The 16747-nt window shown below is 42.8% G+C and overlaps 1 protein-coding gene across 2 annotated transcripts in view; it reads right to left on the minus strand.

The window, feature by feature from the left end:
* Window positions 1-12162, minus strand: part of SOS1 (SOS Ras/Rac guanine nucleotide exchange factor 1) — a 117368-nt gene extending 105206 nt beyond the window's left edge. For both annotated transcript variants that reach the window (XM_066266964.1, XM_066266963.1), the window contains exon 1: window positions 12032-12162. In XM_066266964.1, coding sequence (XP_066123061.1) covers window positions 12032-12118 — 87 coding nt within the window. In that variant the 5' untranslated portion in view covers window positions 12119-12162. The remainder of the gene's footprint in view (window positions 1-12031) is intronic.
* Between the last annotated feature and the right edge of the window lie 4585 nt (window positions 12163-16747).

The raw sequence follows: 16747 nt of genomic DNA on the forward strand, positions 1-16747 counted from the left end.
GGATGCGGAGGACCCAGGTTCAAGACCCCGAGGTCGCCAGCTTGAGCGCGGGCTCATCTGGTTTGAGCAGAGCTCACACCAGCTTGGACCCAAGGTCACTGGCTCAAGCAAAGGGTTACTCGGTCTGCTGAAGGCCTGCGGTCACGGACCATATGAGAAAGCAATCAATGAACAACTAAGGTGTCGCAACGAAAAACTGATGATTGATGCTTCTCATCTCTCTCCATTTCCATCTGTCCCTATTTATCCCTCTCTGACTCTCTCTCTGTCTCTGTAAAAAAGAAAGAAAAAATATCTTGAGCAATTTTGATCCATTTCATCAGTCCTAAAACTCAGCTGTAAAAATTACCACCTTGAAAAGTCTATGGATGGGACGGAGTAAAGTATGTAAAGTACCAAGCATAATGCCTAGAATACTGCCACATAGCAGGAACTCAATAAAATACTATCTGCGATGGTTTATCCAGGAAATGTAAGGTTGTTTTAACAATCAAAAGTCAATTACTACAATTTATTAGATTGATAGAATAAAGGAGAAAAACCTATAATAATTTTAACAGACACAGAAAAATTACTTGACAAAATCAAATCCATCTATGACTTTTTTAAAAAAAATTTCAAAACTCTCAGAAAACTAAAAACAGAAGGGGAAATCCTTAATCTGATAGAGGGAACCAATGAAAACTAACAATCAACATCATACTTCATGGTGAAATAAGATATCCTTTTTACCTTAAGAATGGGAACATAGCAAAGATGACCACTTGTGATGGAGGTCCTGTCAGTAAAAGAACGCAAGAAAAATAAATACATACATGCATATATACCAGGCTGTCTCTATTTGCAGATGACATAATTACGTAAAAAAAAAATTTTCTTTAGACTCTAAAAAATAACTACCAGCAAGGTTAAAAAACATTAAGTTCAATACTGTATATAAAAATTGACTATGGGCCCTGGCCGGTTGGCTCAGTGGTAGAGCATCGGCCTGGCATGCAGGAGTCCTGGGTTCGATTTCCGGCCAGGGCACACAGGAGAAGAGCCCATCCGCTTCTCCACCCCTCCCCCTCTCCTTCCTCTCTGTCTCTCTCTTCCCCTCCCACAGCCAAGGCTCCACTGGAGCAAAGTTGACCCGGGCACTGAGGATGGCTCTATGGCCTCTGCCTCAGGTGCTAGAATGGCTCTGGTTGCAAAAGAGCGACGCTCCAGATGGGCAGAGCAGCGCCCTCTGGTGGGCATGCCGGGTGGATCCTGGTAGGGCGCATGCAGGAGTCTGTCTGACTGCCTCCCCGTTTCCAACTTCAGAAAAAAAAAATTGACTATGTATTTATGTACTCATATCAAACAATTAAAGAATAAATAATGCTCTGACTGAAGGGCTCAGTTGGTTAGAGCATCATCCAAAAGCACAGTTTGCTCCAGTCAGTGCACATATGGGGGCAGTTTGATGTTCCTGTCTCTCTCTACCACTTTCTCTCTAAAATCAATAAAATAAACATTTTTAAAAAACCCAAAATATTAAGGATTAAACTCAACCAAAGATATGTCAGACTTCTACATGGAAAATAATAAAGTGTTGCTGAGAGAAATAAAAAGCCTAAATAAATAGAGAGACATACTATGTTCATGGATCCAAAGATTTAATATTACGAAGATGTTAATTCTCCCTAGTGATCTATAGATTCGATGCAATTACAATAAAAATCTCACCAAGGTTTTTTGGTATAAATTGACAGGCTAGTTCAAAATTTATATTGAAATGCAAAAAACCCAGAAACACTAAAACAATATTTTATTTTTATTTATTTATTTTTTTGTATTTTTCTGAAGCTGGAAACGGGGAGAGACAGTCAGACAGACTCCCGCATGCGCCCGACCGGGATCCACCCAGCACGCCGACCAGGGGGCGATGCTCTGCCCCTCCGGGGTGTCACTCTGTCACAACTAGAGCCACTCTAGTGCCTGGGGCAGAGGCCAAGGAGCCATCCCCAGCACCCGGGCCATCTTTGCTCCAATGGAGCCTCGGCTGCGGGAGGGGAAGAGAGAGAGAGGAAGGAGAGGGGGAGGAGTGGAGAAGCAGATGAGCGCCTCTCCTGTGTGCCCTGGCCGGGAATCGAACCCAGGACTTCTGCACACCAGGCCGACACTCTACCATTGGGCCAACCGGCCAGGGCTAAAACAATATTTTAAAAGAAGAATAAAATTGGAATATTTACACTACCTAACTTCAAGATTTACTAAAAATCTATAATAATCAATATTGTGGTATTGGAGTAAAAATAAAAAATAATCAGTGGAATAGAATAAAGCCTAAAAAGATATACAGGGGATCCTCAAGTTATGACCATCTTGATATACAACATTTCAGTTTACAAATCTCACTCCTATAAAAACTTTAAAAAATTGAGATGTGTTTCAGCTTATGCTATTAGTGTTGTACTTATGGACTACATGGGAGAACTAGTTTGGTTAGAAGAAGTCATCAACCTTCCAGACTAGCCTAGAACAATTCTTTAAGAAGGTAGAGAGGCCTGCAACAGATCCTATACCCTGTACATCAGCTGCTTCTCGAGATAAAACACCTGTAGTACAGGTAAAATCATCTCCAGTGTCTCCTGCATGTTCCTTAGGCAATCCTGATGCACCTGACCCAGTATCTCCAGCACCTTCTGCAGGTTCTCCTGCCTCTCCAGCTTCCTCCTCCCAATAGGTCACTGTCTTCCACCTTGCAATGCCCCTTCCAGTGTACAAGCCAACCACAGGAATAAAGGTAAGGAATTTTTTTTACACTTATTTTTTTTGTTACTACAGTACAGTGTACAGTACAGTATATTTATGTCCTTTTCCTTTTTCTGTGGCTTAGTTGTGTTTTCATGTTATAAGTTATGATTTTACAACTGTGTTAGGATAGGTAAGTGACTTAGGCTAGGATGTGTTTCAACTTACATCAAAATTCGGGTTACATCACTCTCATAGGAACGCAACTGTGTCATAACCCAAGGACCTCCTATACTATATATTTATTACATATAACACATTTAAAGATATTTACATAAAGATTAAATATTCATTTATTTTTCATTAAAACATCAATGCAATCCAACAAGGAAAGGAAAGTCTCTTCAACAAATAATTTTAAAATAATTACACATCAGCATTAAAAAAATTGATTCCTACCTTACATTATACACAATTAATTTGAAATGCACCATAGATTATGTAAGATAAAACTATAAAGCTTTTAGAAAACAGCATTAGTAGAAAATTTTCATGACCTGATGGCAGGCAAGGGATTCTTGGACACAAAGCAATAACCTTATAAGAAAAAAACTGATAAATTTGACTCTATCAATATTAAAAACTTGTGTTCATCAAAAAACACCTCTAGAAAAATTAACAGACAAGCCACAGGCTAGAATCAAATATTCATAAAACATATTCCTGATAAAGTGTCATTATCCAGGATATATAAATATAACTCTTACAACTAAATACTAAAAAGAGGCTCTGGCCGGTTGACTCAGTGGTAGAGCATCGGCCCAGCGTGTGGATGTCCTGGGTTTGATTCCTGGTCAGGGCACACAGGACAGTGCCCATCTGCTTCTCCAACTATCGGCAAGGATGTGGAGCAACTAGATTCTCATACATTGTTGGTGGGAATGTAAAATGGGTACAACCACTTTGAGAAAGGGTCTGGCAGTTTCTTATAAAACTAAACGGACACTTATTCTGTGAGACACTTATTCTGTATTTACCCAAGAGAAATGAAAACATCTGTCTACAAAAAGAAAAAGACTTGTATAAGAATATTCAAGGCAGTTTTATTCATAATAGTCACAAGCTGGAAACCTCCCAGGTAACCATCTACTTGATAAATGAACTGACATATTCACATGATAGAAAAAAGAACTGAATTCTTTTTTTTTTTTTTTTTTTTTTTTTTATTCATTTTTTTAGAAAGGAGAGAGAGAGAGAGAAGGGGGGAGGAGCAGGAAGCATCAACTCCCATATGTGCCTTGACCAGGCAAGCCCAGGGTTTCGAACCGGCGACCTCAGCATTTCCAGGTCGATGCTTTATCCACTGCGCCACCACAGGTCAGGCAAGAACTGAATTCTTGATAAACACAACCTCAAAAGCCTTACCAAAAATACATACTCTGTGATTCTATTTATATGACCTTCTAGAATAGATAAATCTATGGTAGGATGATAAAAGATCAGAACAGCATTGGCTTCTGGGAGGTGGAGACAGGGAATGACAGACAAGGCATGACGGAAATTTCCCAAGTGATAGGAATATTTGATATCTTGGTAGAGGCTTGGGTTGCACTCATTTTAAAAAACTCATTAATTAGCACAATTAACATTTGTGTATTCTATTATATGTAAATTTTACTAATAAACAAAAAGAACCATAAACAAATACTGAATTTAAGTTAATGACATGCATGCCAAAATGTTTAGGGGTCAAGTATACTGATGCCTGCAACTCACTTTGAAATGCATCAAGGGAGAAGGCTGTTGGGAAGCAGGGTGGGGGGAAGAAAGTAAAAATGGAAAAATATATGGTGACAGAAAACGATCTGACTTTGAGTGATGTGCACACAACACAATCAACATTTCAAATGCTATAGAAATATTAACCTGAAACCTATGTACTCTTTTTTTTTTAATTTAAGTCTGAACGATGTTTTATTTTTTTTAAATGACCAGATTCCCTGTTACATCCGTCTAAGACCCACTCTTTTTTTATATATAAATTTTTATTCATTTTAATAGGGTGACATCAATAAATCAGGGTACATATGTTCAAAGAAAACATGTCCAGGTTCTCTTGTCATTCAATTATGTTGCATACCCATCGCCCAAAGTCAGATTGTCCTCTGTCACCTTCTATCTAGTTTTCTTTGTGCCCTTTCCCCTCCCTCTCCCCCCTCCCTCCTTCCCCCCCCATAACCACCACACTCTTGTCCATGTCTCTTAGTCTCGTTTTTATGTCCCACCAATGTATGGAATCATGCAGTTCTTGGTTTTTTTCTGATTTACTTATTTCACTCTGTACAATGTTATCAAGATCCCACCATTTTGTTGTAAATGATCCGATGTCATCATTTCTTATGGCTGTGTGCCACATCTTCTTTATCCAGTCTTCTATATATATATTTTTTTACAGTGATTAAAGCCTTTAAGCAAACTCTTGGCCAATACAGCAAGAATCCATAAAAGAATAGTGTCCTTAACATGTTCACCAAGTCCAAGTTGGCACCAACACCATTCCAAATCCCTGCAAATGCAACCCAACCCCAGTTCAGTCTGTTAGGAGCTGTCCCAAGGAGCAGGAGTCCAGGAAAAGTCCACATCCAGGAAAAGTCCGCATGGCACTGGAATTGTTGTCACAATTCTATACTTTGCAACTCATGTCCAAGTCCCAATAATAGCTGCTTCTAGCTGGTAATGATTCAGGTAGACTGGAAAAGCCATCTGCAGTATGTGTGGAGATGGAGCTTCTGTTCTCTGCGAAACCTATGTACTCTTATTGATCAATATCACCTCATTAAATTTAATTTTTTTAATAAAATTAAAAAAAAAGAACTGCATCAAAACATAAGATGGAGCCTGAGCTTGAGTGTGGGCTCACTAGCTTGAGTGTGAGGCCACTGGCTTGAGCACAGGATCATCAACATTATCACACAGTCACTGGTTTGAGCCCAAAGGTTATTAGCTTGAAGCACAGGTAGCTGGTTTGAGCAAGGAGTCACTGGCTCAGCTGGAGCTTCCCAGTCAAGGCATATATGAGAAGCAATCAATGAACAAGTAAAATGCTTCAACTAGGAGTTGATGCTTCTCATCTCTCTCCCTTCCTGTCTATCTGTTTGTCTGTCTCTCTGTCATACACAAAAACAAATAAACAAATAAATAAATAGGATGGATTGGTGGATGGAGGGAGGGATGGATAAATGTGTGATAAAGCAAACAGTACAATGTAAATTATGATCAGCACTTGGGTGTTTACAATTCTTAAAACATGTTTAAAATTTTTCATAATAAAATGCTGGGTAAAAATCTTTATCACAAGATAAAAACATTTTTCAATGAAGTGCAGTGTTTTTTCTAAATATTTCATCCACAGCTCTAACAAAAAAATACATTATGCGGAATAGGGAGTTGCTTGCACTTTCATTATTATTTGGTTAAAGCATCCTCACTGCTTTGATTTCTGGGCCTCCCTGCTACTGTTGGGCCACAGTCTTCCTCTCCATTACAATACATCCCATAATCCTTGTGGACTTCATCAACACCCATGTATGCAACTCATCACTCAATACACCAACTGCAGAGCTTCTAATTATCAAACCCCCCACATCTCTGGAATCTGAAAACTCTAAAACATAATAGTCATCATCTCTAACCACAGCCTCCTATCTGCTCCCATTACCTCCTCTTCCAATGTATCAGGATTTTTAATCCATAGAGCCCTCATTTACACCTCCATTGTTGCTTTATTTCCTCTTTATTACCTGAAATACCCTTATCTCCTTAGTCCCTACTGCAGCCACCTGCAACCAACTATCCCTCTCTACCCATTTACCTGAACTACTGAGTGTTGCTGAGGAAAATCTCACAGCCATCAGACCCATGAACGCTACTCCAAATGTATGCTCTCCCCACTCAGCACTCCTCAGCAATTCCTTTCTAATTCTGGCTGGCTCCTTCTGCACACTTCAGAGCAGCAATTCCAAAATGTCATCACATTTCTTAAACGCCTTACTCATTTCTCTTTCCTCACTCTATAAAGGATCTTGCCTTTCATTTCATCATGAAAATAGAGGTTACCTAGCATGAACTCCCTGCTCTTCAACCTACAAACCCATCTTTATTTCTTTCCCTCCCATTTCAGAAGAATGGCATCACCCTTGCTAGAGGTAGTGTAACATAGTATTTTAAAATGTAGTCTGTAACCAAATTACCCTTTCCAAACCTCAGTTTCCTCTCTTGTAAAATGGAGGCAATAATAGTATCCTGTGAGAATTAGAGAATATACAGTATGTGCTTATAATAGCAATGCAAATAGTTCAAGGCAAATTTCATGATTGTGTTGCTGAGCTCTCTCCTCCTTGATCAGTATTTCACCAGCATTTTCCAGCAGCTTCTTCTCCAAAGGCTCCTAACATACAATCGTTTCTCTCACCTTCAAATAAAAACAAGTGTCTTCCCCAACCCTGAATCCCTTCTCACCACAGAAGTATCTCTTTTCCCTTCATTTTCTAGTTTGTAGAAAAAATAATAATCTGGAAAAAAAAAAGTCATCTGTCCTTGTTTCTCCCTTTTTCATGCTCTTCCGCGTTCTACCCTCACCCTGAAACTGCTAGAACATAAGTGACCCTTGAGCTGTCAAATCTAACACTCTTCAGGCACCTTACCTGACTTTTACGCAGCCTGACACATTAACGGCTCTTCCTGAAACTACTCCTTTCTCAGCTTTTCGGACCTTAGGGTCTCATTCTTTCCACCTGGCTCCTTCCTTCTTTATCTCCTTTACTCCCTCTTTTCTCTCTGGTCTCCTGGTTCTAATGCCAGCTCTATTTCAGTCTTACTTCTAATTACTTTCAGTGGGTGGCCTTATTAATTTTTAAAACATCTTTTCGAGGTACAACGGATATGCAATAAATTGCATATATCTGAGTTGTACCATCTGTTAAATTTTAACACGTCTATATCCCTGAAACTATTGGCACAATAAAAATAAATGAACACAAAAGCTTCCCCCTACAACAACTATTGACCTGCTTTTTGTCATTATAGATTAGTTCACATTTTCTAAAATTTTATATAAATAGAATGAAACAGTATATACTTTTTCTTTTTTTTTTTTACAAGGACAGAGAGAGTCAGAGAGAGGGATAGATAGGGACAGACAGACAGGAACAGAGAGAGATGAGAAGCATCAATCATCAGTTTTTCGTTGCAACACCTTAGTTGTTTATTGATTGCTTTCTCATATGTGCCTTGACCGCAAGCCTTCAGCAGACCGAGTAACACCTTGCTTGAGCCAGCGACCTTGGGTCCAAGCTGGTGAGCTTTTTTGCTCAAGCCAGATGAGCCCACGCTCAAGCTGGCGACCTCAGGGTCTTGAACCTGGGTCCTCCGCATCCCAGTCCGACGCTCTATCCACTGTGCCACCGCCTGGTCAGGCTCATTCAATATTTTGGCATTCAGCCATGCTGTCATGTGTATCAATACTTCGTTCTTTCTATTGTTGAGTAGTATTCCAATATATGGCTATACCATAATTTGTTTATTCATTCACCTGTTGAGGAGCTGTACAGAGCCACCATGAACATTCACATGTAAGCCTTTGTATGGGCACAGTCTTCATCTACTCTTATGGCTTGATGTCCACACTTAGAAGTCCCAGATCTGCTTCGCCAGATACCAACAACCAATTGCCAGTTCAACAAGTCCACTTGGATAACCCAAAAGGACTTTTAAATCAACATGTCCACAACTCATCTTCTTACACTGCTCTCTCCACCCCAAGTTTTCCTCTTACATTCTCTATCCTGTTCAAGGCACTCAAGCCAAAAGCATGAGACTCTTTCTGCTCTCCTATCACTCCCCACAATCACTCAGCGAGTTACAAGGTCCTATCAGTTATGCCTATTAAACATCTCTTAAATAAAATTCACCTGCACATTTCCATCCTAGTTCAAATGCACTCTTAGTTCAAGTGCATATCATTTCTTGGCTGGACTAATAAACTAGCCTTCTCATTCTCCTCCTTACCTAGAGGTTCATTATTTTCTAATCCATTTTCCATTCTATGGCTAAAGTGAATTTTCTAAAATTCAGATCTGATGCTACACCTCTATTTAAAATTCCTGAATGACTTCTATCCCCTCAGGATAAAATTCAAACTCCTTAGAATTAATATACAAAAAATTCCTTATAAACCAGTTTCCTCTTCAAATTTGTCCTTTGCCACTTCCCGTTATATTCTAACTTTGTCACTTCTGGATGATGTCATTTACCTTTTTATTCTTAGTGCTGAGGGCAATAATAGTTGGTCTGTAGTAGGCATGATATATTTGTGCAATAAAGAAGATAGAACTTAGACTAGTAGATATGGCAAGACATTCTGCACACTCAGGAAAAGCAGTAGTCCAAATTGGCTGAAGCATAAAGAAAATAAAAGATCATAGCAGGCAATCTAGTCAAAACAGTTGGATGAAGCCAGATCACCTATCACTATTGGTTCTATCTTAAAGAACAGACACTTCATCCTATGCCCTCAAAAGACATCAATGGTTCCAAACAACACGGTGACACATTCAGAAGTGTACTATAACTTTTGAAATTTGAAAAATAGATAAAGGGGAGGTGAGGGGCAGTGAACTCAGAGCTTCTGGGATAAGAGGGAATTGAGTAGAAGTACATGTCAAAGGGAAATGAATCTACAGGCTCTGCCTGGGTGTGGGCAGTAATGCAAAAGAGAGAACTCAGATGACTCCACAAAGTTTTGAACCATTCAAATAAAATAATAAAATCTTTCATCAAGAGGAAAAAACTTTAATGGTAAGTGAAATGGATGGAGGTGATTGATGACTTTAGTTTGAGTATTCCCTCACCCATTCATTCACATTTAAGTCCCTATCACGGGAGGGATGGAGGATAAAATGAGGATTAAAATATCATTCATCCCTGTTCTCAAGGACTCTCCAATCTAGTTGAGAAGAAACAGGGGCAGGAGAGATAATTATATAGAAACTTAAAATTCATTAAGTGCTAGACGAGGGTGCTAACAGAAAATACAAATAAGCACTGTAGATTTGAGACAAGATCTGAGGTCAAATCAGTCCAGAAGGATGAGTAGTGTTAGTCCAGGTGAAGAGAACAGCATGTCCAAAGAGTCTCAGGTGAGATAACACAAGTTAGATGCATTTGCACACAGTGTAATAAGTCTAAAGGAAGAGTTCAAGATGTGAAGATAGTCACATGAAATGTCTAGCAGGCAGGTTAAAATGCAAGTTTTGAGCCACCAAGAGCATATCCAGATATGAAATATATTTCCAATCTTGTCTGAGGTAGCTTAGAATCACTGTTAGTGGATATTTAAAATAAGAATTGGAAGAACCTTACATGTCAGCTAGATTGTGTACACTTCCACCTCCTCCCATCACTTCTACTGTCATCCTAGAGTTTCTCTGCTTAAAGTCAAAGCTGGTTTATGTAAATAAGCAAAGAGGACTGGTGGGGACTGTGGTAAATTGGAAATAATACATGCTATGTCTAAAAAGGGCAGCTCTGGCAGTTTACTACCTTGCTTGAATATGGACCCAACGTGGAGAAAGCTTCCTATTCTACAAGAAAAGCTCAAAATTCAGATTTATGTAATAGGTCCAATTTTTAAGTATTGGCAACTAGTTACATTAAAATTGAAATAACACGTTGCCAGCCAAAAAAAATGCTTCTGTGGACAGATTTCAGCAAGGGCCACCAGTGTAGAGGATTTAGACATGGTCTGCCAGCTCCTACAATGCTCTTTTTACTGCTTTGTAAGCCCCTCTCCTCCCCTCAACTGATAGAGTATCCTTGTGGTTCCCCTGGATAGGCGTTGATTGCTTCTAAACAAAATAGCCTCAAACTGATAGCGCTTTATGAGTTCTACTGTATATTTTTTAACATTTTTTCTGTCTCCTCCCCACCTTAGTCAGGATACCAATCAGGTCTAGCATCAACGAAACCTCTTACCTTTTAATACAAGCTATGTTAAGCTTGCAGGTAAAGCAAAAGTAAACAGCATGAAAGCCTGATGGGATTTCTAATGAATAAAGTATATAAGGCATATAGCATCTCTTTGGTTTTCAGACACCTGAGGGAAAAAGTCAGTAACTTATATATGAAATATGGGCAAATTCTGCTAACTAGCCAAATAGTTTCCACTGTAAGACACCAAGAGGGGGAGGGGAAAGAGGAGAACAGGGCAAAAGGGAAAGTAAAAGTTGCTAGCCTTTGAGAAACAACAGACACCTTTCAAGACACAGTTTTTAAAAGGTTAAATGTTTAGAATAAAAGGAATACCCATAATCTCAACTCTCAGTAGAAGTAAACATCTATTTCACCACAAAACATAAAACATTGCTCAAGCAGCAAGAATTTGGGATTTAGAAACACGATTTAAAAAGTAAAGCAATTCTTATATTTATAGAAAAGGCCAAAGGGGCGCGGGGGGTGGGGGTGGTACTAGTTGTTTTTAATGTTCATTCAAACCACCAGTTTCTGATGTTTCAATGTGTTTAAGTCACAATGTTGCTTTGGAAGCTTTTAAACTGTATCAACATTTCCCAAAACATTTAAAAAGTACAGATCGTGTTATAAATTTAGATAACAATGTGGCAAACTTGAAGAAACACAAAAAGGTTAAAATTTCTAATCCACAAACCGAAACATAGTACCAAGATTCCCAGACTTCAGAAAGAAAAGAATGGCATGTGCACCCGCCCCTGTTCATCAGAGTGGGGGAATTCGGGGCAATGAAGAGTGATTACAGAGGGTGAGCAAAGCAGGCCATATTTCTGCTGGCAGGCGAGCTCTGCAATTACTTAGAGCAAGCACTATGGCCAGAGCATTCTCGAGCCCACTGAAACGAACAGACTGGACACCTAAAACCCGAGGTTGACAGCAGCGCCGGGGTAAGACCGAGACGGCGGAAAAGTGGCCTGCTTTGACCTCCGCTGAAAACCGAGGCTTCTCCAGCTCTGGTCTTTGAATCAGGGGGAGGGCATTAACCTGTCAGTGATTGTATCATTTGGACAAACTCTCCCCGGCTTCCTGCGGCCTTCCCACACACCGGGTGAATGTCAACACCGATAGCCAGCAAGCGGGGGGGGACCGCTCGGTGTGCGCCGTCCTCTCCGGGAGGCGCTGAGACCGGGAAGAAAGACGGCCCCGCGCGCGACCCGCCTCCCAGCCCTTGCCCAGCCCGCGGCCCGGCGCCCTCGCGGGGCTGCGGCGGGGTCCCGGGCGCTCTCACCTTTTTCAGCGCCGGCACCAGCAGCCCCCGCCACTTGGGCGCGTTCTCCTCGCTGAAGAACTCGTACGGCAGCGGCTGCGCCTGCATGGTGCCCCCGGGGCGCCTCTGGGCGGGGAGGGGGCGGCGGCGGCCGGGCCCGGGAGCCGCGAGAGGGCGAGCTCGCAGCGCGGAACAGGGCCGCGGCCCCACCAGACGGCCCGGCCCCCTCGGGGCGCCGCGCGGCCGGGCTAGCCCCGGACTGGGGGCTGGGGGGCGAGGCCGGCGCCCGGCCACCCACCCGACACAGGGACCAGCCGAGAGCGAACGCAGCCCGGAGGCGGCGGCGGCGGCATCCCGCACCACCGCCCCGGGGCCGGGCCCCCCCCACCCCTCCCCGGCCCGCCGGCGCCGCCCCGGGCTGCCCTCCGCCGCGGCCGCCGCCCGCCCGCTCGCCCGCCCGCCTGCCCGCCGGGGCTGCGTTCCCGGCCCGGCCTGGCCCCCGCGGCGGAGCCGGCGGCTGGGGGGGGAGGGAGTGTGGAGGGACACTCCGGCCGCGGCACCGATCGGCACAGCCGGGACCGCGGAACGCGAGCGACCGGGGTCGGGGCGGAGCTGGGGCCGGAGTCTAGCGGGGGAGGGGAGAGGCCCGAGGTCGCGGTTGGGGAATCAGGCTGCCCTAGGGTGCCGCCGCGGCCGCCGCCGACGCCGGTGTAGCGCTGGAGCTTCCTACTAGCGAACTGAACCTGCTCGCTACTGAGCATGCGCGCCGGGCAGGGCCAGTTCGCTTCGGGTTTTCCGGCTCCCAGCGAAGGAGGAGGGAAGCGCGAGTGAGGGAGGGCTCCTGGCCAGGGTGTAGTGCGCCCCCGAGGGCTGCAAGGGAGGGGTAGAAGGGCCGGGAGAAGTCGAACCCTGGGCTGAGTAGGGCCAGCGGGGTGTTGGGGGGGGGGGGGGACTAGAGTTAAGCGTACCCCATTGTGTGTTTGGACCGCGAACGATCCCACCCCTCTCTTGGAGTCCTTGTGCCTTTCTTTTCGGAAAGGGGTGTGTATGTGTGTACTTTGCTCCTGAACATGAAGATAAGGACTGCCCAGAGCATGCAGAATATAGTAAACAGACTGGACAAAAGATAGGTGGCTTTCTCACGAAACTGTCTCAGTATTTGTGGGATAAGTGATCTCAGTGTTTCTAAATGGCCTTTGCACATCATCAAGAATAAAATGTATACATGTAATATTTTTTTGTTTGTGTTTAAAATTAAATATGGTCATCTTTCAAATCCGCTTTAGATATGAACTCCAATAAACACTTACCTCCAGTGGAAATTAAGACCTCTTCTGCAGCTCCCAAATCCCACAATATTTCACTCGTGGGCATTTGTTTATGGCTCTTTCAACAAGGTAACAAACTCCTGGAAGGCAGATCTTTTTTATAGGAGCTCTATACAGAATAGACACTTAGTGAAAGTTTGTGGGATGCTAAAGGAGCATTATCTATAAATTGTTCCTCCATCCCAGGGATGCAAGTGTTTGTTTATAGTAATGACAGTGTGGCTGGCATGTTATGGTTTACCATTAATCATCTTTTAAGCATATATCTCATTTAACCCTCATAGCAAATCTATCGTTTTCATTTTACAGATAAAGAGACAATTTAGAGAACTAGCCTGGGTGGAAGTTGATATTGTACACTGCAGTGCAGAGAACAATAACCAGGATTACAGAGATGAGAAATGTTTAAGTGATGGGTTTAAATCTCTACAAGACTTCTTTGGGAATCTTATAAAAGTCTTAGGTTCTTTCCTTTTAAAATGTATATGTCAAAGTGTTCTCAATGACATTTTGAAAGTTGAAAGTCACTCAAAAATGCTCTGAGTAAGAGGTAGAGTAAAGATAGTTTCCAGAGGAGTTAGAGGCAGAGGAAGTGGTCTCGGGGGAAAACATGTCAGCCATCTTCAAATAGGTAAAGGACTGATAAGGAAAAACTATATATGTTTGTATGGTTCTAAACAACTGAACTTCTGCCCCCAAATCACTCCTTGGTTTCCCATTATTCTTTTGGAACTTCTCACCATGACCCACGAAGCCTTAGTGTGGCTCCTGTCTGCATTCTCAACCTTTTTTCAACATTCTCAACTTTGGCTCACCACACTCGTCACACAGCCTTCTCTGATAACTCTTAAGTGCTTTGCACATATGTTTCCACCATAAACTTTGGCTTATTTATTTCCTTTCTAGCGTAAATCACGGCCTCTCATTATTTTTAGTTGTTGGTCTACTCTATCCCATCTAGAATGCAAGCTCTAAGAGATAAGCGATCTTTGTGTTCACTCTAGTTCATTATTGTATCCCCAGAACCTCTAGTACTTGGTTCACAGTAGGTGCTCAATAAATAATTCTGAAGGAAGGAAAGTTGAATGTAGGAAACTTCCAGGAAGACTACCTAGTCAGAGTTGTTCCAGGAGACGGGCAATCTTTGGGGGTGTGCAAATTAAAAAAAAAAAAGTGCTTAACTCACTGGGGACGTAGGAAAAGTGTTAGTAGGTTGGACTTGACCTACAAAGTCCCCTTCAACTGGAATTTCTGATATGATTGGAAAGGTAAACAAGCCCTCTAATCATGGATTACACTACAGCCTGGGCTGGACATGCGTAGTGGCTGGTGCAGGTTTTTACTAGTGTGGATGTTTTGGCTACAGATGGAAAGCAAGCAGCTGAAAGGATACAGCAGAGTAGAGACCGGGCACTTCTCAGCTGAGAGACCCAAGAGGAGTGCTGCTAGGCTCGGCGCCCCTAAGGTCAGAGAGCAAGGAGCCCCGCTGCACCATTTGCCTTTATCTCCTGGGACAAATCAGAACACCTATGAGTGTGCAGCGAGAGAAGACAGCCGTGCCGGACTCAGAAATGTGCTATTGGAGACTCGAAAGCCCCTGGGGCCCCTCAGCCTTAACCACCGACAGCTGCCCTGCTACGCAAGCGCAGTGTTTCTGCTCAGGTCCCTCCTGGGTTCTAACCATCCTCGAGGCACAGCGGACGTGACGCACGGGCACGCGCCCAGGCGGCGTAGCCGAGGCCCGAGGGGGGCGTGTCCAGGGGGGCTAGACGAGTTCCGAGTGTATCGCGTCGGAACCCGGGCCTCGGGGAAGGGGGTAGGGAGGCGCTCCGCCAGGCGGCGCGCCCCCTGCCGGTGGAGTTTAGCTTTCCGCTTCTTTTCCCAGCGCTGCAGCCGGACGCAGCCCTAGACTCCCTGCCTGGTTGCAGCCACAATTTTCTTCTTGAAGCAAACTTCAGATCCAGTTACTTACTTTCCTGTTCAGTAACTTCCACTGCCATCCCAGGATGCAGTCCAAAGTCCTTGGCTTGGTGTTCATGACCTCTCAGAATCGTGCCGCTACTTACTGTATCTTTCCAGCTATCTCTCTCACACAAAATGAACTATTGTTGCCTCCTATAAACCCATTATTTCTGTTCCTCTTTCCTGCCAATGCAGTTCTGTCTGCCTGGGAATGCCTATAACCAGTTTTTTCTTAAATTTCACACACTACAGCTTCAGCCAACCACCCATGTACACGCTCATTGTGGAACTCTCTACCCAATCTGTCGTCCCAGTTCAAATGTCACGTACTCTCCGAAGTCTTTTCTCAGTTCCCGTTCAGAATTCCTACCCCTTAACCTCCAGAGCCCAACAGGCATAAAAACAGTAGTGTCATCCATCAAGTCACATAGCCAAAAAAGAATTATTATACAGAACAAGTAGTTTACCTTAGAGGAAATAATGATAGTTAGCTGCTCACCTCATTAGTAATTAGGAAAATGCAAGTTAAAACTACATTAAAATACTATTTCATGCCCATTGAATTGGCAAAAATTTAGAAGTTTAACAATACTAAGCTTTGGCAAGGATGTAAAGTGATTCAAATTCTCATCCACTGCTATGGGAAAATAAATAAGTGCAACTGCTTTAGATAACTATTTCTTATTTTAAAAGATGAATATGGGCCTGACCTGTGGTGGCGCAGTAGGATAAAGCCTTGACCTGGAAGTGCTGAGGTTGCCTGTTCAAAACCCTGGGCTTGCCTGGTCAAGGCACATATGGGAGTTGATGCTTCCAGCTCCTCCCCCCCTTCTCTCTCTCTGTCTCTCCTGTCTCTCCCTCTCCTCTCTAAAATGAATAAATAAAAATTTTTTTTTAAAAAGATGAATATGGGCATGCCCTATATTAATTAGCATAGATATATTCCCATAGCACATATATCCCAGAGAAAGTTCCTCACTGCATTGTTTATAATAGCATAACCGTAGAATGGTTACATAAATTGTGTAATACTATACAGAAACAAAAATGAACTACAGCCATATACATTCCAATAGATTAAATGTTTATATGCCCCTCCCCATTCATATGTTGAATCCTAATCTCTAATGTGATGGTATTTGGAGGTGAGGTTTTGGGGAACATGACCTCATGAATGGGATTAGTGCCAATATAAAGAGACCCTAGAGATATCCTTCACCTGTTCCACCAAGTGAAGACAAGAAAGAAGACAGTTACCTAAGAACCAGGAAGCAGACATGGAATCTGCTAGTGTCTTGGTGTTGGACTTCCCAAGTTCAAGAACTATGATAAATACATTTCTGTTGTTTATAGACCACCCAGACTATAACATTTTCTTATAATAGCCCAGATGAAGTAAGACACATCTCAATATAGATGAATCTTTAAAAAAAAAAATCACTGATAA

The sequence above is a fragment of the Saccopteryx bilineata genome, chromosome 3, assembly GCF_036850765.1.
Source record: "Saccopteryx bilineata isolate mSacBil1 chromosome 3, mSacBil1_pri_phased_curated, whole genome shotgun sequence".
Taxonomy (NCBI): Eukaryota; Metazoa; Chordata; class Mammalia; order Chiroptera; family Emballonuridae; genus Saccopteryx; species Saccopteryx bilineata.